Source organism: Pelobates fuscus, unplaced genomic scaffold, assembly GCF_036172605.1.
Source record: "Pelobates fuscus isolate aPelFus1 unplaced genomic scaffold, aPelFus1.pri scaffold_54, whole genome shotgun sequence".
Taxonomy (NCBI): Eukaryota; Metazoa; Chordata; class Amphibia; order Anura; family Pelobatidae; genus Pelobates; species Pelobates fuscus.
The window spans coordinates 1-27,979 of NW_026961962.1; the positions used below are offsets into that span (position 1 = coordinate 1).

At 40.6% G+C, this 27,979-nt stretch overlaps 1 protein-coding gene across 1 annotated transcript; it reads right to left on the reverse strand.

Annotated features, from left to right (window-relative positions):
• Nucleotides 1–195: 195 nt before the first annotated feature.
• Nucleotides 196–27,347, reverse strand: LOC134585287 (cadherin-related family member 4-like; the record flags this gene model as incomplete). Its single annotated transcript, XM_063440703.1, has 9 exons — nucleotides 27,261–27,347; nucleotides 19,654–19,795; nucleotides 9,835–10,022; nucleotides 5,464–5,626; nucleotides 4,382–4,473; nucleotides 4,019–4,111; nucleotides 2,429–2,532; nucleotides 885–1,015; nucleotides 196–379 (listed from the first exon to the last, which is right to left on the reverse strand). Coding segments are annotated over exons 2-9 (1,031 nt in total), but the record flags the coding sequence as incomplete, so codon positions are not given.
• Nucleotides 27,348–27,979: the final 632 nt, after the last annotated feature.

Sequence of the window (27,979 nt, forward strand, 5' to 3'; positions counted from 1 at the left end):
TTTTCTGTGTGAGCGGAGGGCATGCTGTTTTTGAAAAATGTATTATCAATACTTTCTTTGTTTTCCTTTTGAAATTTTGTACCCCTAAGAATTTTGCACCCAGAGCCAACCGCCACCCCTCACGCCCAGATACACTACGCCACTGGCACAGGTTGCTATGGTATCACACTTTAAAAGGGATGAGCTATTTCATACACAATAACAGCTGGAGTACATAAGGGTGCCATATCATTGACATCAAGCACGGTGATATTGACGGTGGCTATTGCACTACTGCTGCGCAGGTTCTTGTCATAGGCTCTAATTTGCAGAGTAGTGAAAGCCAGACTTGGAATCCTTTCCAGATCCAGGTTAAAAGTTGTACGAATTATTCCTGTATCTGTAAGAAAGAGAGAAAAAAAAACGGATCAATGGACCGTTTCTGCAGATTTCTCGTTAGAAGGAGGGGGCTGAGATTTTCATCAAAACCCTGCACATTGAGACTCTTCCATGAAACAACTGTATTTAAAATCACCTCAACGTGAGTAAGTGTAAGAGCCATTCTAGTCAAACTAGGATTACAGGACCTTATAGAGTTAGAACAGCAGGTGAATACATTGATAGGGCTCCAGATGAACATATGTTTCTCAGTGTTTTCCAGGATAATATAAAAAAAATAAAAAAATATTATTAACAATATAGGTGCAGTGCTGTAAAGGTGGAGCAATTACCAATAGTTTTTTTCCTGCTGAGTTGTTTTTTATGGTGATTGTCCTACTTTGACATTACGCCACTTTTGTAGTAACGTTTTGATAAATATCCTTTATGGAGAGCAAGCATGATATTTGATTAAGGTGGAATTACAATACAGTTTTATGTTCTGGGAGATGTTAATGAAATGATACCTGCATTGATGTAATAGGCAGAGTTGGGACTTATCATTTCATATTGAACATTGTTCCCTTGCGCAGTTATTGTTGTCACATATGCTCCTGGCCCAGTATTCTCTCTGATTGTTACTGCTGTGGATTGCACACTGAAAACAAAGTGGCATAAAGGTTAATGTTCCATAGAAAGGACCATGTCCAGATCTCTATTGATATTCCAAAGTCTTATAGCATGCACTGGAAATGGAGCAGTACTATCTACTAGCTTACTCTGCTCTCTCTCCAATGAATCAAAGTAGAGAAGAAATATCTCCTGCTCACTTTCACCATTCTTCTAGAGTTTTATAAGAGACATAGTTGGCAAGCATTGTGGCACCTAGAGTACACTCTCTTGTTACAATGTTGCTCAGTTGAGGAACCTACTAGCTGTACCAGAAGGTTGAATTTGGATTCAAGACATTTCTATAGTGCCCAGAGTTCATATATATCAGACACCCACTCACATACAAACACACACTGTTATTTGTTACATCTCATATTCCAATGAAGGACAACTGAAAAAAAAAAATCAATCACTAGTTTTGTAACAACCTTACTTTTTCCATCTAACTTTAAAATTGTATGATTATTATTATTATTCTGTTTTAAACAAAAAAGCAAAAATACATATAAACATATATATGCAAAAACGTATAAATTTACATATAATTCAGCACTGTAACAGTGTCCTCAGAGTTACCACACCTGGTCTTGTGAAATCATCAGTACTTAGGATCTAGGCCCAATCCAATGATTTGTATTGAGAAACATTGTGGACTTACAATGCATGCTCTGCAATTGCCATGCTTCACCAATCCAGTGTTTCTCTGTTGGTGATGACGCAGAAGACAAAACCACCAAAGATTCTTCATATAAGAGGCACATCTAGGTGTCTCTTTCTGACAACCAATAGAGGCTTGCTTTCAGCAAGATGTATAACTCACCTTCGCTGCACCCCTCGGCCACCACACTGTCAGTGGCAAATCACCTTCAGGGGTCTTTGCAAATCATGCAAATCAAGTGGTTTTTGAGCTTAGAGTGCCTCTTTAATATTTGTATCTGTCTTTTCTAATCACTTCATAATCTCCTTCTGAATGGTGGTAAAGATGGTGTCCGTAAAAGGTTTTATTTTTTTTTGAGAGCTGTTTATTTTTCAATTTAACATAGGTTTATGTTGGACTTGCATGTTTATATTTGCTCATTCTGATCAGCTGTATCACAGTATAGTGTGAATTGTATTCATTCACTAAGCTGGTAATTGAGGAGAAATAACAAGGAAATAGAAAATGTTAAGCCTAAATAGCTAAATTGAGAGTGGGAGAATTTTTCTAAAATGGCAAGTTTGTCCTAAAATGTTCAATCCCACTGAACATTTCCTGGATTAGGGAATAATCGCCAATGCCAGAAAAAGGTACAGTTTGCAAAGTTACTGTCACTGTTTATCCAAACAGCAGCAGCAACACGCTAAAACGTTCATGTAGGTATCTGACGATATCATCTTGGTAGCCCTGTATGGAACTCACGTGAAATTGATGGGATTCTGATACACAGGAAGCACTTCCACGGTCAGGGTTCCATTGCAACTGTTCCCCAATGAATCTGTCACCTTGATCTGGAGCTGGTACGTCTGGGAAACAAGATAATAATTGCAATTAAAAACACCAAACAATGCTGGACCTTCACTCTTTCCAAAAGCATATACACAGTAGTTTTTTTTCCACTCAATTGGGACTTGTGGAGTATTAAAGGAACACTATAGCATTAAGAATACAAATGTATTCCTAACGCTATAATGCTCTAATAACTATGTGAATGTCCAGACCACCCTGGGTGCAATAAAAAAGTCGTTTTTATTTACCTTTCAGTCCTTGCTTCTCCTCCCTGGCTCAGACCATCAGTCTTGATTATCTCAATCAATTCAAGGCTTTCCAATAGGAATGCATTGGGAGGCTAGCATTGTTGCATGGCAGATCACCATGATGCATCTCCTCATAAGATGCATTTTGTTAATCAATCTCTGTTGCAAGTGTTCATGCCCCATGTAGAGCATATAGACATTGCCTGTAGGTCCTGCAAAGAGTGCAGGACCTCATTCAGGAAGCACCACTAGTGGCTGTGTGAGTAACAGCCACTAGAGATGGACTTGAGCAACATTTTACAAGGCTCAGCCTGCAGGGACAGGCTATATGCCCCAGAAAAACTAAATTAAATTGTAGTGCTTCTGGGGACAATACTGTCTCTTTAAGAAAGGAATTTGGCACATTTAACAATAAAATCACCAAACAGGAATAATTCACCAATGCACATATTTTTTCAGTTTGGCTATTAAGCTTTAAAATTGCAATTTCCTTGTTAATTTTCCACTAATCACTTAGTTAGTGATTAAACTCCATAGTGTGCAAATAAGTATAGACCAGAGTACAACAAGTAGCTGGCTTGTTTAAGAAGCATGCCACATCAGCGATAAATGAGCGATAAAAGAAGCTTTATTAGCAGTTCTCTGATAGGCATGCAAGCAGCATACAATGTAGTAGCCATAGAGAACCTAACACATTTTGGATCTACTATTGTTTCCTATGTGCAAGGACCATTGGATCTGAAATTCCATGGCTGCCAATCTGTATGCTACTTGCTTGTCTGTTTAAGAAGTGCCAATAAAGCTTATTTGAAAAGCCTGCCTCTTTGTTGTACTTCAGTGTATGATTTAGAGTTTATTCTTTGCTGCCCAACAGCTCTGAGCTCAGTAAGCTGTCCAGAAGAAAGATGACTAGAAGACAAGGAGAGACATGCAAGGTAATGATCTTGGGGAGAACCAGAGGACTAGCTTGGTACTTTAATTGCAATGGAATTATGGTCTGTGTATTAACTGTGGAAACATAGGAAGATCTCCTTTCAAATGGGAAAGACATGGGATATCAGTTACTGTATTCAGAAGAGTGGGCACAGAGGACAATATGTTATAATGGGTGTGGAAGGTGCTTTGCATTCAGGGTAGTGATTTTAGAAAGCAGGGTGAGAGCAACATTTTGTTCTTGGACCCAGACAATGCCGTTCCTGCTATAATTTAATTCACACATTTAAGAAAACCTGCATCTCTATCCAAAGACACTCACTTTGGCTGCATTAGTGAAGCCAGAAGTTGGCGAAAGAACACTTCCACTGGTAGAAATCGCGAAAACAGAAGGACTGGGCTGTATTATGCTGTACTGTATAGAGAAAGCAGAATAAAGGAGTTAATGTAATTTAGAATATTGTTGCCAAAAACGTTATGGTGCCAACATGTAATCATTCTTCCTATATAATCATCAATGCATTTTTTTTACGTTCTTTGCATTTTACTATTTTATATAATGCCATTGCGGCATTTATTACAGACAGACAAACAGACAGACATAAAAATACATTGACCATCAGACAGACAGATACTCCGACAGACAGATAGCTACACATACAAAGATTTTCTATCTCACACTCACCGTCACCGGGGCATTATTGGGCTGCCGTAATACAACTTTGTATATAGGACTGGAAGCAGGAATGTTTGAGTAAACCGTCACTGTATCTCCAGCTGCATGGGAAAATCAAATCATACATATAAATATCTAGTATTTTTACTGACTTCATTGATGTTGTTCATACTGGTAACATTGCACTGATCAAAACCAGGACCTTTCTTTTGTTGATTCACGACATACCTCACATATTCTCATACAGAGAATGACACTTCTTCACCCACAGACAACAGTTCCACATGATATCGCAGTATTTAAAAGTCACAAGCAATCTACAAACCAATCAAGATGGCTCATATGGGGCCACAGTTGTAATACATTCATGGATTTTCTCTGACCAGTTATGAATTTTGCACCACCCCGGGCTGTATTATTCATGTACCTCCCAAGAGACTGTGAAACCCATAGCTTTATATTATCATTGTGCATGTTACATTGTAATTAGTAGAAGCAGTTTATTATTCAGAGTCCGTACAAATGTTTCAACAGAAACTAGGTGCATACTTTCAAAAACATAATATTCAATTATATAATTTTTCAGCTGTAGGGTAATAGCTTCTTGATCCAATGGTCCATCTGACGGTTATTCTGGGGTCAAGAAGGAATATTTTCCTAGTTTGTTGCAAAATTTGAAGTACTTCAAATGGTTTTTATTTGCCTGCTTTTGTATCAACAGCAAAAAACAGATGTAAGGAAGGCTGAACTTGATGGACACAACTATGTAACTATGCAATGTTGACCAATATAGACTGTATTACTATAGTCCACCATTTGTACCTCTTGAGCTTCCTCTGTATTTCCTTTAATCCCCTCTCATCTGTCGATACGTTACAAAACATGAACATACAATGGAGATTTATTAAAGTTTTCTGCTTTAAAAAGTGGCCAAAGTGGCTAAAGTAAAACAATTCAGCAAAAGTCAACAATTACCCTGGAAAATGGGACCAGCATGCACATTCCATTGATGGCTCCTCTGTTTTCACAGTTTTGCACCATTTTTAAAAACACAACACTTTGATAAATCTTTCCCGCGTGTCTCTGCTCACCTTGACTTGAAAACTTTGGTTCACACTGAGGTTCGACAATATCGTTTTTGATCATCACAAACAGTTGATTGAAGACTGTTTCGTTATCACAGGTTGCTGTAATGGTCAGAATGTACTGGTTGACGACATCTGCATTCAGGGCCACGGTGCTGCTCAGGGTGATCTATACGAGACATGGAGAGAGTTTTATACACAGAGTTCTAAACAAATTGTCCGTTCTGTTTAACTGCGTCTTGCACTGCCATAAATCTAGATACCATGTTTGTCATGCATGCATACACTACATAATACAGATTTTCCCTCTGACTTCTGTTACTCAGACAAAAAGCATGTCAATTGTAAAGTATATAGAAGGAACATTTAGAGCTCATACATACAGTATTTATTGTTTTATTATGAAGAATACCTCACATTATTTGAATGTGTAGTGCCTTTTGACCACTCATTGTGAAGATAATAATAATGTTGTCCTACCAAATAGACAGATTTGAAAGACTGGTACTGGTCCATTAAAGTCCCACCACTTAGAGTGGAATTGATTCACTAAAACAGGAATTGTAGAGAATCCACAGGTGAACTGCACATTATAGACCAAAGTAGATGAATTCTTGAATTGCAAACATTGTCATTTACAGGTCTTCTCAGGCTTAGCTATTTTGGACAAAATTGTGTGTTTTCCTTGTCATTTCTGCATTCAGGGCCTGTTTAGTGAATAACTTCTCGTTAGAGTTTTTTACCAAACCATTAATATTTGCGATATCATCCTGGAATTGCAAATTGAAGGCAAATTTATTAAAGTACTTGAAACAAATGTTGCCAATTCGGCTATTTTTGCCTAAAACTTGCAAATTCACTGGTGAATTTCAGACAAATTGTAGCTTAGTAAATAATCCTGACTTGAGTATATCTCCTACAGACTGCTAACACAGAAAGGGCTATATACAATCTACACTACACAGTATAACCACAGTGTTTAATATGTATACACTGTTTATTGTGAAACACATATAAAACACTGAAGATACAATGCAAGACACTTTCAGGGTTTTTCACTGAAGTAAAATTTGCTCAGTATTCAAAGAGATTTAAAAGTTTTAGGCCAAAACATACATATTTGAAAAATATACCAAGTCAAGGCTTTTTCAGTTTGGCTGTTTTGTCCTTAAACTTTAACTTCACTTTTCAATTCACTTTGAATGCCCTGCAATTTTCACTTTAGTAAATAATCCTGATGGGGTTTAATAGATTTTGTAATGACCAGTAGCAAAGTTTTTAATAAAAATGCATTCAGTAACGCCTCAAAATTATCTACTTACCATAAACAGAAGAAAATATATTTCACATCCACTTGATATAAACAATGGCATACATATTCATATAACTAAGATGTGTATTCAAAACCACATTTAACATCTTTGTGGCCAGGGATGAGACATATATGTGTGGACTCCCCATGTACAAATAAACACAAACATGATTAGTCACACACAGTACTATAAACTAGCCAGAGACTTGTCAATTATTTGTCAAAATGATTTATTCTTAAGAGCGTAATTTAGATTTTTGTCATTACGCAACACTAGTTTTTATTCAACTTAATTCCTGGGACTGTTTTAAGAAAAAAATATCTTTGGATATATCAACGTAGTGTATATATAATCTTGATTTGAGCGTGCAGTTGGCACTGGTATAAACAATTAGTCAAAGAGCCAGTCAGAGTTAGTGGTGATAATTTTAGCCCAGGCATAGAAGTACTTTGATGCTTTTTGAGCAGTATTCTGATTGTATTATAAAAGCGTCTCAGCCATAAAAAATAAGCTTCATCTAATCTGTTTCTATATAGCTCTCTATATCTGAATCTGTTTTTTTCCCCTCAGTGCTCTAGTTTTAATTAAATAAATAAAGTTGGGACTACTTTTCCTCGTGTATAGCAGACACGTTCACAAAACTTGACAATGGGTGAGACCAGCGGCGTACATACCACGGTCGCAGCTGTGACTGGGTATCAACCGCCATCATCTTCTGCGGCCCCGGCCTGCGCGGCAAACCGCCGGGGCCGCCGGCCAAGGGGTCCATCGGGTGGCCCTGACAGCATAGATGTGGATTGTCAGGGGGCCGGGTCAGCGCTGGCAGCTATAACAGCGTGACTGGGCCCCCTGTGATGACATCACAAGCTGGGAGGAAGTGACTGCACGTCACTCCTCCCAGCTAACACTGAGAGCCGCGCGGGAGGATGCAGAGGGAGTCAGAGTGGGAACTCTGACTCCCATCCACCTGAGCCACCACTGGACCCCAGTGGAAGTCACCTTCCTGCACCTTAAAGGTAGGAAACAGGAGGGTGATTAAAATATTTTGTGTGTGTGTCTGTCTGTATGTATGTGTGTGTGTGCCTGTCTTTGTATGTATGTATGTGTGTCTGTCTGTGTGTGTGTCTGCCTGTATGTGTGTGTGCTTGTCTATTTGTATGTATGTATGTGTGTCTTGTGTGTGTGTGTGTCTGTCTGTCTGTATGTGTGTGTGTGTATGTATGTGTGCCTGTCTGTTTGTATGTATGTGTCTGTGTGCCTGTCTGTGTGTCAGTCTGTATGTATGTGTATGTCTGTGTGTCGGTCTGTATGTATGTCTGTGTGTGTCTGTATGTATATATGTGTGCCTGCCTGTTTGTATGTGTGTGTGGGTGTCTTATGTATGTGTGTGTGTGTGTGTGTGTCGGGGGGGAATAGGGAGGGGGGCACAGATCATTTTCGCACCGGGGCCCCATGGTTTGTGTGTACGCCACTGGGTGATACTTAAAGCAAGGTTCTATTTCAGTTGCCAATCAAATGTACACACAATCACACATCAGTTAAATCAATCCCACACAAGGGGGACTGCAGCTATCTGTCAGCAGGCCCGGACTGGCCATCAGACTAACTAGGCAAATGGGCAGTGATGTCCATGGGCCGTGGCTGGCAAGGGAGATCAAAGGATCTCCCCCGCTGTCCCATGCAGAGCCGGCACCCTCCATGCAATCTGCACCTCAGCCACGTACAAACTATTTGTTGTGTGAGTGACACAGTTCAGTATGTTGCCGCGGTTAAACACTGAACAGTGTCAGAGCTCACGAGAAGAGTGATCTGGACCTGCACCCGATTGAGGTTCAGTTCTAGAGACCCCACCGGACCACCAGGGTTTTCAATGTCATCTCCCCTGTCTAGAGGGGAGAAGAAAGGAGGGGAAATATCACTTATTTCTCAATAACTAAAAAAAAAAATATATATATATATATATATATACACATACATATTTAGTCATGTAAACACTATGGATCGTTTACGCACACTAGATCCCCTACAGACACACACTGCAAAACCTTTACACACACACACACAAACACACCATCCTTGACACACAGTGCATCCCTGACTTACACAGAGCATCGAATATTCCCATGCACACACTATGAATCCTTTACGCACACAACACAAGATTACCTACAGACACACTGCACAACCTTCACACAAACACACTTCCCTAACATACACAGTGCATCCCATATACACATAATATAGATCATTGTCCACCCATGTCAGTGGGTGGGGGCTGCAATAATCCAAACAATACTCCAATACTTATGCTATTCAGATCCATAAGGTGAGCATGCTGGTGATTCTGCTTTAAATATTTTTAACAAGTGGTTGCCATGGCAATTTGTTTTAATGTCTTTAATACAAAAACATTTGGATGACAGAGTGGTGACAACCCCTCAGTTAGCCACTGCTGCCTGTCAGACATATATTCCTCTGGCATCTCCAGGGGAGCATGCACACTATTGCTCCACCTGGATCCACCACACTTATGGCTTGCACATAGATGATTATATATGCATGATGGGCAGAGTTATATGATAATGCGCATACATAGATCAGGATTGGAGGAAAGACGAGACCGGTGGCGATAGGATAGAAACATCAACACAGTAAAGGAGGAGACTATATTTAAAAGAAGAAAAACTACCACAACAAGAGGACATAGTCTTAAATTAGAGGTGCAAAGGTTTAAAAATAATATCAGGAAGTATTACTTTACTGAGAGGGTAGTGGATGCATGGAATAGCCTTCCAGCTGAAGTGGTAGAGGTAAACACAGTGAAGGAGTTTAAGCATGCGTGGGATAGGCATAAGGCTATCCTAACTATAAGATAAGGCCAGGGACTAATGAAAATATCTAGAAAACTGGGCAGACTAGATGGGTCGAATGGTGCATGTTTCTATGACTAGATTATGTTGTACGATATAAAATATTAGCTACATATCCACAGCATTGTGTATTTGTAAAATATATTTTATCTACCAACAGAACTGCTATTCTCCTTCGTTGCCCTAAACCTCACCTCTATATTGTAATCCAAACCAGCAATGGATAGAGATGGTGTGTTAAAAAAGTTGGTAGTTGGGCTCGCATCCATGGTTACTGTAGGGTTTGTGCTGTTGCAGTTCTCCATGGGGAATGTGTAAACAACGGTTCCTTGAGTTGAGCTCTGTAATAGGGTTACTGTGTCCGGGAGACCCACAAAACTTACTGTACAAGAAAAAGAAATATAATATACTGTTTAATCCCTGTGATCATTATTTATATTACAACACTGTATAAGAAAATGAGAAAATCAAGAAAATGAGCCGCACACTGAGCTGATCATCCCGGACCAATTGAGTAGCATTTGACTACTCCAAGCTTGTGTGTGTCCCTCAACTATACAACAGACTCACGTTTGGCATATTTAATAACCTGCATTACATTTTAATTTATTTTTTTGTAGATACATGGATTGTTGCATGTTTTGAATATAATTGGTAGGCAAGATTAGTAACTGAAGGGTTTAGAGTCCAAGCAATTCACACAGAAAACTTCTTAACTTTTAAATGAGGTTGTGGTAATTACCAACCAAATTTAATAACAACTAACATAACATAATTTATTAACGTTTTAACTTAACTTTAATAACCCAAACACAATGCCAGTCATAATTAACCTGATAATATTTAAAGCCATTATTCATTAAGTCCATCCTGTAATATTAACCCTTTGCCTAACAAAAACCATACGATAATAATACTTAAAGGATAAGGAGGGTGGGGGTGCGGCAGCGCAGCTCGCTTTTACAAATGTCCTGTAGCAGTGATAGGATTGCGCTTGTACCAGATACATTTAAAATCATTTAGGGCTCACAAAGCCCCTGACAAATCCTTGAAGAGTCTGCCCAGAGACCAGCCAGCCTACCTGTAAATAAAACTCCAAATTAACTCTTTCTTGCCAACATCCATACCCTGTGACTGTGCTCAGTGCCTGTGGCATTCTAGAATATTAATTTACAGTGAGGTAAAAAAGTATTTGATCACCTGCTGATTTTGAACGTTTGCCCAATGACAAAGAAATGATCAGTCTATAATGTTAATGATAGGTGTATTTTAACAGTGAGAGACAGAATAACAACAACAACAGCAAAAATCCAGAAAAATGCATGTCAAAATAGTTATAAATTGATTTGCATATCAATGAGGGAAATGAGTATTTGACCCCTTCGACTTAGTACTTGGTGGCAAAGCCCTTGTTGGCAGACGTCAGGTGTTTCTTGTAATTGGCCACAAGGTTTGCACACATCTCAGGAGGGATTTTTTTCCCACTCCTCTTTGCAGATCCTCTCCAAGTCATTAAGATTTCAAGGCTTACGTTTGGCAACTCGAGCCTTCAGCTCCCTTCACAGATTTTCTCTGGTATTACGGTCTGGAGACTGGCTAGGCCACTCGAGGACCTTAATGTGCTTCTTCTTGAGCCACTCATTGTTGCCTTGGCTATGTGTTTTGGGTCATCGTCATGCTGCAATACCCATCCACGACCCATTTTCAATGCCCTGGCTGAGGGAAAAAGGTTCTCACCCAAGATTTGACAGTAAATGGCCCCGTCCCTTTGATGTAGTGCAGTTGTCCTGTCCACCTAGCAGAAAAACACCCCGAAAGCATAATGTTTCCACCTCCATGTTTGACGGTGGGGACAGGGCCAGATTAAGAGCCCAGTGGGCCTGGTGCTGACAATTATGATGGGCCTATTTACAGAATCTTATAGACCAAAAACACTAAAACAATCATACCTCCCAAGCATCATATATCTGATAGAGATGGTATTGGAGGGAAACTCAAAGGATGCAGCTATACGAAAACACATACTCTATGCTAATCTCTCTCTAATTTATGCTTTCATCTTTCAAGTAAATCCATACCCCCTAACAGCAGTGTCCAGTGAAGCAGGAAGTCAATGGGCGGGGTAAAAGGGTGTGCCACTGGCATGCGAATCACATGGCCAGAACTGCCAAAAGGGGCGAAGATGCTCAAAAAGGGGACATGTCTGTCCAAAGAATTGGAAGGACAGCCTGGCATGAATGCATGTCCGGCTGCCCACCAATTATGCAGGCTGTCCAACTAAGGGCATACAATGCAGGCAGCACCCTGAGCTCTGAGCTTTACATAAATGCGTCTAATGATGTGTTCGCTCCACGCTTTCTAAGGACTGTCCCCTAGCACTCACATGTCCACTTGTCTCCTTACCTTCTTACTAGCAGGCAGAAGCTCCTGGTATAAAGTCTGGGACAGAGAAAAGGTGTATGTAGTGAGTGTAGAAGAAAGGGGACATGCCACAATGTCAGAGAGACAAAAGTCTGCATTATCTAAACTAATTTTATTGTCAGCCTGTCCACACAAGTCTTGTTCCCATGCATCTATCTTAAGCTTCCAAACTTAAAGGGACACTATAGTCACCAGAACAACTACAGCGTTTTGTATTTGTTCTGGTAAGTAGAATCCTTCCCTTCAGGCTTTTTGCAGTAAACACTGTCTTTTCAGAGAACTGAAACTCCAATAGCCACTCCTTAGATGGCTGCTAGAGGTGCTTCCTGGGAAAGTACTGCCTAGTGTGCAGCACTGCCATTCAGTGTCTCCACCCTCTGCATGCAGACACTGAACTTTCCTCATAAAGATGCATTGAATCAATTTTTCTTTATGAGGAGATGTTGCCTAGTTGACAGTCTCAGTCAATCCTATGGGGAAGCATTGTCATTTGCTCAGACCTCCACTTCTGATGATGTCAGCAGACAGTGTCAGTTCAGAGGCAGAGCCTGCAGCTGCAGACTTGAATACAAGTAAGATTTTACTATATTTAGGGAGGCAAAAGAGGGTGAGGGGGGCTAGAGGTTGGTTTAAACATAATACATAATTGTGTTCCTGACCCTATAGTGTTCCTTTAAGCAAGAGTATGTGAAGAGTAGTTAGGGTTGCCACCTTTCTTGGAAAAAAATACCAGCCTTAATCATTTGTATAATTAATTAGTTATGTGTGACATCACATGATGTAAATCACAAGGAGTGACACAAGAGAAAATTCTGTAAAATCACCAACACACTACTTACAGTTTGATTCTGCTGTATAGATGGATTGCTCCCAGTGTCTCCCTGTCTCCCAGTGTCTCAGTCTCGCAAGTCACACAGTCTCTCAGTGTCCCTATGTATCACAGTGTCAGTGTCCTTACGTCGCCCAGTCCCCCAGTCTCCCAGTGTTCCCATGTCTCAGTGTGTCCCCATGTCACTAGGATACTAGGGGACACAGTAAGACATGGGTACACTGAGAGACCCAGGTTCACTGAGACACTTGGGGACACTGGGAGACATGGGGACACTGAGTCACTAGGGACACTGAGACATGGGGACACAGACACTGGGAGACACAGTAAGACATGGGTACACTGAGAGACCCGGGGACACTGAGACACTTGGGGACACTGGGAGCCATGGGGACACTGAGACACTAGGGACACAGGCTGGGGGACATGGGGACACTGGGAACATGGGGACACAGCACTGTGTCCCTAGTTTCTCCATTTCCCAATGTCTCAGTGTCTCCCAAGTCCCCATGTCTCACAGTGTCCCCTAGTGTCTCAGTGTCCCCATGTTTTCCAGTGTCCCCAAGTGTCTGTGTCCCCAGGTCTCGTGGTATCTGTGTCCCCACGTGTCATCCAGTGTCCCCATGTGTCCCCTAGTGCCTCAGTGTCCCCATGTCTCCCTGCTGCCTTTCCCCCCATCCCTCACTTACCTGAGCTGTAGATCTGCTGTCTGGATTCTCTGTGCTGTGTAGCTGCTCCCCCACAGATTAGTGAGTAATAGAGAGAGGCAGGGAGCGATATGCTGTAACTTCCTATTACTGCCTCTCTCCACACACAGTGACCCCTACTGGCCGGTGCTGGTATTGCAGAATAATCTCTGTTTATATTGAGAAAAATACCTGCATTTGTATTGCCGGTATTACTGCAATACTGGCACGGCCAGGCAGCCTCAAATACCGGCTGTGCCAGTAAAATACCAGTCAGGTGGCAAACCTAAGAGTAGTGTGTAAAAAAAAATAAAAAAAATAAAAATCTTTTTTTTTTTTTTTTTAAATGGGCCTATTCCATGGGCCTGGGCCTGGAGCTGCAGCTCCATCAGCCCCTATGTTAATCCGGCCCTGGGTGGGGATGGTGTACTTGGGGTCATAGGCTCAATTTTGGTCTCTTCTGACCACAACACTTTTACCCAGTTCTCCTCTGAATCATTCAGATGTACATTGACAAACTTCAGACGGGCCTGCATATGTGCTTTCTTGAGCAGCTGGACCTTGTGGGTGCTACAGGATTTTAGTCCTTCACGGCGTAGTGTGCTACCAATTGTTTTCTTGGTGCCTATGGTCCTAGCTGCCTTGAGATCATTAACAAGATCCTCCATTGTAGTTCTGGGCTGATTCCTCACCGCTCTAATGATCATTGAAACTCCAGGGTAAGATCTTGCATGGAGCACCAGACCGAGGGAGACTGACAGTTATTTTGTGTTTCTTCCATTTGCAATTAATCGCACCAACTGTTTTCACTTTCTCACCAAGCTGCTTGGCGATGGTCTTGTAGCCCATCCTAGCCTTATGTAGCCTTGTGTAGGTCTAAAATCTTGTCCATGACATCCTTGGATAGCTCTTTGGTCTTGGCCATGGTGGAGAGTTTGGAATCTGATTGATTGCTTCTGTGGACTGGTGTCTTTTATACAAGTAACGAGCTGAGATTAGGAGCACTCCCTTTAAGAGATTGCTCCTAATCTCAGCTCGTTACCTCTATAAAAGACACCTGGGAGGCAGAAATCTTGCTGATTGATAGGGGATCAAATACTTATTTCACTCATTGACATGCAAATCAATTTATAACTTTCTTGACGTGTTTTTCTGGATTTTTTGTTATTCTCTCTCACTGTTAAAATACACCTACCATTAAAATTGTAGACTGATAATTTCTTTGTCAGTGGGCAAACATTCAAAATCAGCAGGGGATCAACTACTATTTCCCCTCATTGTAGGCATTCTCTGTATATTTGTATATTTTGTGCTTGCACTCTTTTGTTTCTTTTTTTTTTTTACACTGTGTTTTAAATATATTTATCTAGAACGCCAAACATTGCTGGTTGCTGTACTTGATTAAAGTCAAAGTGTCACTTTACTTTAGCACCAAGTTTATTCCCATTGGCTTATAAAGATCCATACTACAACACTACTGCAATTCTGCAATACATGCATTAGACTTATTCACTAAATTGGAATTTGTGAAGTATTACCCACATTACTGAATTGGAAATAGAAACTAAATCAGCTGTCTTCTAGGCTATTCTGATATAAAATTTATAATTCTGTTGTCTCTTCCCTGTTTAACCCCTTCAGGACGGAGTCAATAGTGCACGTTCTGATCAAAACAAAACGTAAACAAAAACTAGAATTTACGCTATATGTCTGTTCACCTGTAGTTCCCCTCTTTCAAATTATATGCACCCACACTTATTATATATCATTTTGTTCAGGAGAAACAGGACTTTAATCTATCATTAACTATTCATATATGGAACATAATTTATTATGAATAAAATTTAAAAAAATGTGAGAAAATAAGATTTTTTAAAAAATTTGCATTTCCGTCTGACATTTTAACTGTGAATGTCATAATACTGTTAGGTTTTACTGCAAAAAAATGCACATATTTGTAATCAGCGATGTCTCACGAGTACAACAGTACCCCCCATTAACAGGTTCTATGTTGTTTTGGAAAGTTACAGGGTCAAATATAGAACATTCCATTTTTAAATTGAAATTTTCCAGATTAGTAATGTTACCTTTGAGACGGTGTGGTAGCCCAGGAATGAGAATTACCCCCATAATGGCATAGCATTTAAAAAAAGTAGACAAGCCAAGGTATTGAAAGTGGGGTATGTTTAGTCTTTTTTAGTAGCCACTTAGTCACAAACACTGGCCAAAGTTAGCGTTCATATTTGTTTTTGTGTGAAAAAAGCAAAAAATGAATATTTGGCCAGTGTTTGTGACTAAGTGGCTAGTCACAAACACTGGCCAAAGTTAGCGTTCATATTTGTTTTTGCGTGAAAAAAGCAAAAAACGAATATTTGGCCAGTGTTTGTGACTAAGTGTCTACTAAGAAAGACTGGGCATACCCCACTTGCAATACCTCGGGTTGTCTACTTTTGCAAATGGTATGCCATCATAGGGGTAATTCTCATTCCTGGGCTACCATACGCTCTCAAAGGCAACATAACCAATCTGGCAAATTTCAATGTCAAAAAAATGAAATGCAAGCCTTATATGTGACTCTCTAACTTTCCAAAACACCATAAAACCTTTACATGGGGGGGTACTGTTATTCTCGGGAGACTTCACTAGACACAAATATTAGTGTTTTAAAACAGTAAAACATATTACAACAATAATATAGACCATAAAAGTGCCGTTCGCTTGTAAAAAATACGAAAAACGTAACTTTTACATAAAATATCATCGTTGTAATACAATTTACCAGTTTGAAACACTAATATTTGAGTTCAGCGAAGTCTCCCGAGTAAAACAGTACCCCCCAGGTTTTATGGTGTCTTGGAGAGTTACAGGGTCAAATATAGTGCTTGCGAATTACATTCTCAGCACTTTCTCCCTGTGTTGTCAGGCATGTCAATCAAATTTTAATTAATCAAATCACATAATTACGTTAAAAGATTATTTAAATATACACGTAGAATTTTAATATATATGCATTTATAGGTATTTAAATTCTACGTGTATACTAATGTAATCTTTTATATAATTATATGTATTTATCTATATATATATATTTGCGGTTATTTGTATTTTATATATAGATAGATATATATAGAATGTCATTCTAAGTGTATTTTGTTACCGATATATATATTAATAACAAAATACAGTTAGAATGAAATTACATATGCATATATAATTTATATTACATTTTGTTTCAATATTTTATTTATTTATTTTATTTATTATTTTAATTATACGTATTTATATATAATATATATATATGTACATTATATATATAATATATATACATATTATATATATGTAACGTCATTCTAAGTGTATTTTAATATTAATATATATACTTATATTAATATTAAAATACACTTTGTATGACGTTACATATATATAATATGTATATATATATATTATATATATATATATATATAAATATATTTAATTCATTTTTACACATGTTTTATTTATTTATTTTTACTTTCCCACCAGCAGGGGGATTGTCTGATATTTCAAACAGTCCCCCTGCTGGCAGATCCATAGCCATCTATAGGGGGCCATGTGATCGCTCTTTGAGAGCGATCACATGGCCCCCGGGGGCCTCATTTGCCGGAGAGGATCGCGGCGGAGGTGAGTACACCTCTGCTCCTGGGGCTAAAAGCCGTTACGACGTACCATGCTGCCGCAACGGCTTTAAAGCCCATTTAATGCGGGACGGCATGGTACGTCGTAACGGCGTTAAGGGGTTAATAAATAACATTGCAAACAAATTAAATGAATTTTATTCCTGTACCAGGGTTAGAGGATGCCAGTGAGTTGCACAGTGAGTAATACTTTCCTATGGGGAGGGCCTAATGCACTCGAGGCGCTTACTGTGCATGTGCATTAGGCCCCCCTATATATAGGCACTGGAATCAGGTATGTTTTTTATTTTTAACCCTTCATGTGCGATGGGGGAGGGGGCAGGCCCTAAGAGAGGTACGGACCTGAGGGCACTATAGTCTTAGGAATACAGATTTGAATTACAGAATACAGAATACAGAACTTTAAGTTAAAGCTAACTTTGCACACTGTGCAGATGCTCTTGTTCTAACACTGTGGCATGTCCCCTTTCTCTTACATTCACTACATCCAGGGCCGGCCCGTCCATAGCCTGAGGTGGAGCTACAGCTCCAGCAGGCACTCTGACAGGGGCAGAATTTTGCCGCCGCTGTCAGTGGCGGGCCATCGGCTCTCTAATTAGGCGGCCGCCTAACTCGCCATAGGGCAGGCAGACTGTGTCAGGTCCTCGGTCCCTCACCGAGGACCCGACACCAGAAGGGGCTTGCCCGGAATGCCGCCGGGTGTGGGGCCCTTCCAGTCTGCCCTGAGAGGCAGAGAACCAGCACAGTCTGCAGCTCTGCCGGGTGTGAGCTGCAGACTGTGCTGTATCTCGCGATCTCTGGCCAATCAGAGCGTTGCTGCGAGTTACCACTCTGCCACCTCTTCCCTTACTGTGTCACCCCCTCCCTCCCTCAGTCAGTCTGCCATCCCCTCCCTTACTGTGTCACCCCTCCCTTAATGTGTCACTCTACCACCTGCCACCCCCTCCCTCACTCTGCCACCCCCTCCATCACTCTGCCACCCCTTCCCTCCCTCAGTCACTCTGCCACCTGTCACCCACTCTGTCACCTGTTTCACTCCCTCCCTCCGTCACTCTGCCACCTGTCTCTCCCTCCCTCACTCTGCCACCCATTCCCTCCGTCACTCTGTCACTTGTCATACCTCCCTCCCTCAGTCACTCTGCCACCTGTCACCCACTCTGTCACCCTCTCAGTCACTCTGCCACCTGTCACCCCCTCCCTCACTGTGTCACCCCTCCCTCCTGCATCCACTAGACACAAACACACAGACTGCATCCACTATACACCCAGACTGCATCCACTATACACACACACATTGCATCCACTATACACACATACACTGCATCCAGATACACACACACATTGCATCCACTACACACACACACACACACACATTGCATCCACTATACACACACACTGCATCCACTATACACACACACACACACGCTCTGCATCTGCTTTCCACACACTGCATCCATTACAAAATACACACAAGCTGCATCCACTATACAGACACACAACGCATTCACTACACACACTGCATAACATAATGGATGTGGGCGTTTTTTGCTTTGTGTGGTTTTGTTGGGGATGGGGGGGGGGGGGAGGGGAGGAAGCATTTCACCCTTTGATCCAGGCAGCACAATGCCTTGGGCCAGCCCTGACTACATCCATCTTTTTCTGTCCCAGGCTGCATACCTGGGACTTCTGCATGCTAGTAAGAAGGTCATGAAAGGAGTGCACCAGTGAGTGCTAGGGGCAGTCCCCTGAAAATGTAGATCACGCGCAGCATTAGACGCATTTGCACCAAGCTCAGGGCACTGTCTGCATAGTATGCCCTTAGTTGGCCATACTGCATTATTGGTGGACAGCCTGACATGCATTCACGCCAGGCTGACCTTTCAATTCTTCCTGGCATGTTTTCCCCTTTGAGTGATTCATATCAGTGACCCACCCTTTTACTTCTTCCACCAACATGCTGCTTCACCGGACGCTGTTGTTGGTGATTATAGATTTGCTAGCGAGATGAAAGCTAGAGATTTGCATAAAGTATGTGTTTTCTTATAGCAGCATCCTGTGAGCATCCCTCCAGTACCACCTCCACCAGATACATGACGCTTGGGAGGTAGGACTGTGTTAGTGGTTTCTGTCGATACAATTCTGTAATTAGTCCCATCATAATTGTCAGCACCAGGCCCAATGTGCTACTTAACTGGCCCTGTGCATAGGTGAAATATTTCCAGTCAGAAATCAAGTATCTGTCAATGGGATTCCTGCAGCATTCTACATAGTGTAGGACAACACTGTTCATGTGCTGCCCACCAACATGAAGAAGTAATGTGTATCGAGATATAACACAAAATGTGTATATGGTATTCTTATCCTATAGGATCCTGTCTGTCAGATGCTGTATGTAGGTCTTACCTTGTCCGTTAGCCTGCATGATGCACAGGAGTGCTATACACAGCTTCAAAAGAGACTCTGAGGGGTGGAACCCCATGGCTGGTGCTTCCGTCACTCAGGCCAGTAAGTGACAATGTGTCTTTCCTCACAGAGTTTGCAGTTACTACAAAGAAGAAAAAACAAATGTTGTGAGTGTCTGTGTAGAGATCAAAAGATACAGAGTAATGCCTAGCAGTTTCCAATAGCCAGAGGTTCTGCAACAGCTCCAGTTTGTTTTTTCTTGCCAGCCATCCTGGGTTTGTGGCACAATGGTTGCACATCAGCAAACTGAAGGCACAGAGCCATGTTAAAACACTTCCAAAGTACTCCCTTTCAAGTATCCCACCCATTCTCTCTCTGGGGTAGTCTGCCGCTCGACACTGATGTTGAAAGTTATCAGGATATATGAAACCTTGACAAACCTTGTCTGTCCAGTGTTCTGCTAAATGTGATTCTGTTTGCTGACGTTTTGGTAACCCACCAACTTACCGGCTGTAGAGGCTGCTTGGTTAGATTATACAGTACTGAAGTTCTAAAGTTAGTTGCACTACAGCAGGATTCTGGACGTCTTATAACATATTTAGATAATGCTAGAAATGTCAAAGGAAAGTCAGCATGTGTAATTCATCAAGATTATTTCTTGATAAAATACTCATGAGAGCTGCTAAAAAGGAACACCCCAATCCCCATTACCACTATAGATTGCTTTGCAGTGTTACTTTAAGGTTAGAGTAAGAATTACATTTGATGTTAGGCTAAAGTAATCCTTTTAATCCTAAAACTGTTTTAACCCTCTCATTAAACCTAAATTTCCCTACCCACCGCATAAGCCTACTTTTTGTAGCCATTTGTAGCTTGGTTTCTAAGAGATCAGATAACCAATCTTTATGGACAACAAATTTGAGCATGCACTGCTTGGATTAGGGGCTAGTTAGGATTATGGTAAACTGACTTCAGGAAATGGCAGATGGTGTTTCACATAATTCTCATCCAGTCCACAGAAACATCTCCTGCATACATTAGTGTGCCTTACCCCTTCCTCTAGTGGCCAAGGATTGCAAGGGTAAAGCATGGGGCATACTGCTGTGCAATACATTTTACAAAGTATTTTATTAAAACAAGAAAACAATTCAACATCCAAAGGTATAAAAAAGTGGGTCTCAGAATGTACTGAAACTCCAATTCCCTGGAAATCTCTAAAGTGTCCGACCGTGATTGCCAAAGGAACTCTGCCTCCACACAATGATGTTGCTTACAGCTGTGTTAAAAGGGACACCGGAGCAATTTTGTATCGCTTAGATATTTTGTGTCATTGTCATACAAAGTTGATGTATGAGTTCCCTTCTGTGGATTAACCGTGAACCAGACCCCTGCTTGTTACTCCATTGCTGCTGATCTCTCCACTCCTTGGATACCGAACTTGTAACCTGACTGTGCCTCTGTCTGCTAATTTAGACAAGTTACCTTTCCCACTTACTCATCAGCTGTACTTCACCTGTGAAGTTGTTACACAGGTATATTATAGAATTCCCTTTGTTATATGAGAAGGGGATTTCAAATAACATAACTCTCAAGTATTATTTTGACAACCAGACTTAAATAATGTATATTTTCAATGTATTTCTATTGATTTATAGTTATGGACTTTGCAATCTAATTCCACCAACACTGATTAAAAAAATCTTACAGTTATATCCTTCGGCAATTTTCTAGTTGTTTTATCTGCAAAGTTATATCTAGAGTTCCAAATTAGTTATTGAATAAACAGCGTAACGAGTGCAACCACCCAAAATATAATGACCAGAACATTTTTAACAAAATCTAGATGTAAACAACCAAAAGGTATTCTTCACCCACAACAGAATGTCTCTTCTTTTCATTATCCTTTCTCAGCCATATCATTGGCTAAGGGCATCAGGTGATCCTCAGAAGAAACTTCTGGATCTGGAGAGATGGAGGGGGAGGTGAAGAGTGGTTCCTAAAGGACTCCATTCAAGAAGTCAAACTCAATAATACAAAAGTGATCCCAAATGGGAAAAACAATAAGTGTGCAAACCAAGCGCCTATAAAAAAATTGTGAAACAGCAGCTCAAAAATACTTGTGTAGGTTATCCTCCTTTTCCTACACCAAAACTAACCAAAAGAATTACAAACCTATTTTGGTGAAACATCCAAAATGCACATAGTGGAGCGCTGACAATGCCTGCCCTATATATATTGTATTTAACAGAAACGAGTAAGTCTCAGAATATATGTGAAAAAAGAAAATAAACATAAACATATAGTAGTTCAGCACTTAATGATGAGTAGTGAATTCAGATAATTATCAGGCAGCCCAATCACTTGTTACTGTGCCTACTAATGATGGGCTCAAATCCTATATAGTTGTGCTTTTCTAGGCAGCACCCCACCTCTCTACTGGAGAATGGGGATATCAATCCTCAAATAAAAAACACAGTGTGCCTCTGTGAGTGGTATGAAGCGACAAACAGCCAGATAAAAGAAATGCTCACCTTGTTCATAGCCTTGGAAAATACCTGGCTCTGACGTATATAGACCTTAGTAGACAATATAAGAAGTGTCCGATTGAAGAATCAGTCCAATTAAAGAAGCACTTTAGTGAAACGCGTCTTGGCACAGGAGCGGATCCATTCAGACTTTTATTGCTGCTGCATATTGTTTTATTTCATTGTTATTGTTAATATCTTTTAATTTGTAAATTCTGAAGGCATCTAGTCTGGACGATCTCTCATAAGGCTCAGCGATCCAAGATTGCTTACTGAAGGTAGTGTCACCTATACAGACACTAAGGTCTACACATATCAAAGCCAGGTAATTTCCAAGGCTCGGAATAAGGTGAGCATTCTTTTTACATTGCTGATTGTTGCTTCATACCACTCACATAAACATACTGCACTTTTAGTCTCCCTATGTCTGTGTTTTTTTTATTTCAGGGTTGATATCACATTCTCCAGAAGAGATGTAGGGTCCTGCCTAGTTTTTATAAAACTATATATAAAAAGTCAAACTGTTTAAAAACTTTTTGACTCCTCATAATGGCGAGGGGCAAGCTGGAGTGGTTATGGTGACTGGACCTTAAACCAGTCACAAGGCAAAATATAGATAAACACAAAAAGAATTCAGCGCTAGTAATCACAAAATTAGTCGGGGTGGGCAGCAACACAAATGAAGGAAAACCCCTCAAGTCCTTCAGTGGATAAATACAGATGGAGAGAAAGATATGAAAGGGCTGCGTCAAATGGGGGTAGATAGTCCAGTAAAATATTGCTAGGGTACCAGTAGATGGTCTGGGATACTTGATAGAGTTTCTTTGTGGAGGTGGGTGTGTCTGGTGTTGACCGTTCCGTATATGCAAATACAAGAGAGGTAGAGGCGACCAAAGGTATAGTATGTAAAGTTCAGGGTGCAATAAGTAACAAAAGTAGAGAACTCACATTCAGGAGAGCTATGGGCAGCTCTGGTGTGGATTGTGTATAGCGGTATAATCCCCGCTTATGGGATATGTAGGGAGGGGGTCTCCATCAGCACCGTCTGGTAGTCCAAAACTCGGAAAAGAAAGTAGAAAGCAACAATAGTGCTCTCAATTTTGATGTGGTTCAATGTGCAATAGGTAGAGAAAGATAAAGAACTCACATTTGAGGGAGCTATGGCCAGCTCTGGTGTGGATAGCGTACAGTGGTATAATCCCCGCTTATGGGATATGTAGCGGTCTGGTGATCTGGTGATCCAAGGCTCCAAGATAGAAGGATAAAAAGCAACAATAGTGCTCTCAATTGTGATAGGTTAAGAGAGTAAAATAGAAGATAAAATAATACTCACAAAGACAGAGCAGCGGTACTGCTCTATGAATAGGCGTTGGTGGTATAATCCCCACCTAGGATTTCTTGGAGTACCGGAACAGTAAAATTGCCAGTGGAGGTTAAAGTAACTAGGAAAGGGCCCCACTTTCCCTCCCTGCACACATAGATAGCGAATATCGCTATCTATGTGTGCAGCCGCGGGCCCCCCTGCTTCCCTGTTACCGCAGAGGGGGCCCAGGCAGCACACTTCTCGTCTCTGCTAATAACTCTTGCGAGACCCGGTTGCCATGGCAACGCTCCGCGGGTCTCGCAAAAGTTATTGGAGGAGTGAAGAGAAGAGGCAGTGTGCTGCCTGGGCCCCCTCTGCGGTAACAGGGAACCCGGGGGGCCCCACCATGCCACCGGACCACCAGGGATGGAATCTCCCCCCTCGCTAGACACAGGTACGCAGGGAGGAGGGAGAAACAATTTAATTAAATTTAATTAAAAAAAAATTATGTTAAAATGCCCCCCCCTCCCCCTCACCCCAGATTGCACATTTACACACACACACTACATACACTGACACAACACACACACACTACATACACTGACACAACACACACACTGCATACACTGACACAACACACACACACACACTACATACACTGACACAACACACACACTGCATACACTGACACAACACACACACACTACATACACTGACACAACACACACACTGCATACACTGACACAACACACACACACACACACACTATATACACTAACACAACACACACACACTACATACACTAACACAACACACACACACTACATACACTGACACAACACACACACTGACACAACACACACACACTACATACACTGACACAACACACACACACTACATACACTGACACAATACACACACTGCATACACTGGCACAACACACACACACTACATACACTGACACAACACACACACTGCATACACTGACACAACACACACACACACACACACACACACACACACTACACTAACACAACACACACACACACTACATACACTGACACAACACACACACTGCATACACTGACACAACACACACACACACACACACACTACACTAACACAACACACACACACACACTACATACACTAACACAACACACACACACTGCATACACTGGCACAACACACACACTACATACACTGACACAACACACACACACAAACACACACTACATGCACTAACACAACACACACACTACATACACTGACACAACACACACACACTACATATACTAACACAACACACACACTACATACACTGACACAACACACACACTGCATACACTGACACAACACACACACTGCATACACTAACACAACACACACTCTGCATACACTGACACAACACACACTTTGCATACACTGACACAACACACACTCTGCATACACTGACACAACACACTCTGCATACACCAACACAACACACACTGCATACACTAACACAACACACAGTCTGCATACACTAACACAACACACACTCTGCATACACTGACACAACACACAAACTCTGCATACACTGACACAACACACACTGCATACACTAACACAACACATACTGCATACACTAACACAACACACACTCTGCATACACTAACACAACACACACTGCATACACTAACACAACACACACTCTGCATACACTGACACAACATACACTGCATACACTAATACAACACACACTGCACACACTAACACACACACTGCATACACTAACACAACATACAAACTGCATACACTAACACAACACACACACTGCATACACTAATACAACACACACACACTGCATACACTAACACACACAGTGCATACACGAATACACTAATACAATACACACACTGCATTCACTAATACAACATGCACTCTGCATACACTACACACTAACACACTCACTGCAACCACTACACTAACACACACTCTGCATCCGCTACACACTAACACACTCTCTGCATTCACTACACATTAACACTCTGCATTCACTACACTAACACACTTTGCATCCGCTACACACTAACACACTCTCTGCATTCACTACACATTAACACACTCTCTGCATTCACTACACTAACACACTTTCTGCATTCACTACACTAACACACTCTCTGCATTCACTACACATTAACACACTCTCTGCATTCACTACACATTAACACACACTCTGCATTCACTACAAATTTACACACACACACTACATTCATTACACTGACACACTCTGCATTCACTACATATTAACACACACTCTGCATTCACTACAAATTTACACACACACTACATTCATTACACTGACACTCTCTGCATTCACTACACCTTAACACACACTCTGCATTCACTACAAATTTACACACACACTACATTCATTACACTGACACACTCTGCATTCACTACATATTAACACACACTCTGCATTCACTACAAATTTACACACACACTACATTCATTACACTGACACACTCTGCATTCACTACACCTTAACACACACTCTGCATTTATTACACACTAACACACACTCTGCATTCACTAAACTATGCACACACTCTGCATTCACTACACTAACATACACTCTGCATCAACTGTACACACAGCATCCACTACACAAACATCCTGTATTCACAGTACACACACTACATCCACCACAAATTGAAACACTCTGCATTCACTATACACAGACACTGCGTCTAATACACACACTACATCCACTACAGACACTGCATCCACTAAACACATTTCATCTAGTACACACAAACACTACATCACTGTACACACACTACATCCACTACTCAAACACACTCTGCGTTCACTATACTCACTGCATCAGCTACACAAACACACACTCTGCATTCACTGCACAAACAGTATCTAATACACACAAACACTACATCCATTACACACATTCTAATTCACTTCCACTATACACACCACATTCAGTCCCGCATCATTGTCAGCGGACTAGGTAGGGCGTGGGCGGGCCCGGGAGGGTGGGGGCGGGCCCAGACCTTGTGCTTTGTGAGGGGCCTCAAAATTTCTGATGGCAGCCCTGAAGACACTATATCACTTGCATAAGATATCAATTTAAAACGCATTTCTGTGTGTCTTTAGAGTGAGATAAGCCAATGTGCAGCACTTTACCATCTTATAAAGCAATAAATAACTGACAAACAAGATACACTGCTTAAACAAATACAACACCTGGTGCTTAATGTTAAAACTAAAGTAAAGCATTAAAACTAATAATTCTACAAAGATGATCTAAGATGAGAACGCTAATTGTGGAAAATCGGAGGAAATTGCAAATGTTAGGCCAAAAAAGGGTAATTGGAAAAATGTTCCAACTCAGATATTTTTCCAGCTCGGCTATGGCCTCGATTTAATATTTTTGGATACAATTTCTTAAATTATTAAATATTTTTTTTATAAAAAAAAATTAAATTAGATAATATTAGAACAATATGATTTTTTTTTAAATTTTGATATTTTCTGACATAATTTTTTTATATATGATATATTTTGGATATTTAAATATTTAGAAAAAAAATATTTTAAAAGTTTACCCAAAAATATTAATTCAAGGTAAATTTTAGCCTATACTTACCAATTCTCTGGTCTATTCCTGGTGTTACTGAATACCCCTGGGTTTCTTGGCTGTCTGACCATTTCTTAAAATCATTATATCAACTGAATTCAAATAAATTACTTAAAAAATCTGAAACATCAGTGCCTACCTGTGTAAGAGGCTGACTGCTCTCTGTTGCTGGTTACCAACAACACGGTAGTACCTTGAGTTCATGAGCACACCTTTCCCTTGTGTCACTAAGTTGTCGAGGGAACTATCAGACTAAACAGAGAAGCAGTTAAGAACTCAGTGAATCATTTTATAATAAAGGCTAAGATGGGACAATAACAAAGCAACCGCAATCACTAAACAAACCTGAAGTCTTTACCCAGGACTGGATTAACCATTCAGGTTGACACTGCTATGTATTATAAGCAGGAAGCTCTAATGCAAATGTATAAAATAAAAACTGTTATAGTTAACTGTTGTTAACCCTTTGCTTATTTAATATGTTTTTTTTTTTTTAATACAGCCATATTATTAATTTATTTGCAAAACATATTAAGTTAAAGTAAAAAATGGGCATTTAACAGACTGCAAACATTAACCTTTTGATCTGTGTTTCCGTCACAAAGAGATTAAAGCAAAACCAGTTAGCCCACAGGTTTGGAGTGCCTGGGGCATACTAATCTTTTGTGCTCCTACTCTGTTTATTCCTGGCATGAGATTGCCATCCGGTGGCCTGGCACCGCAAGGTATTTACTGAGCAACAAAACTAAAAGTTTACTAGCCTAGCACTGCAAATATCTGAACCATATTTTTTTTAGACTACCTGAGCATGATGGGAAATTTTGAAAAGGCATGTGGAAAACAACAAAACATATTCTA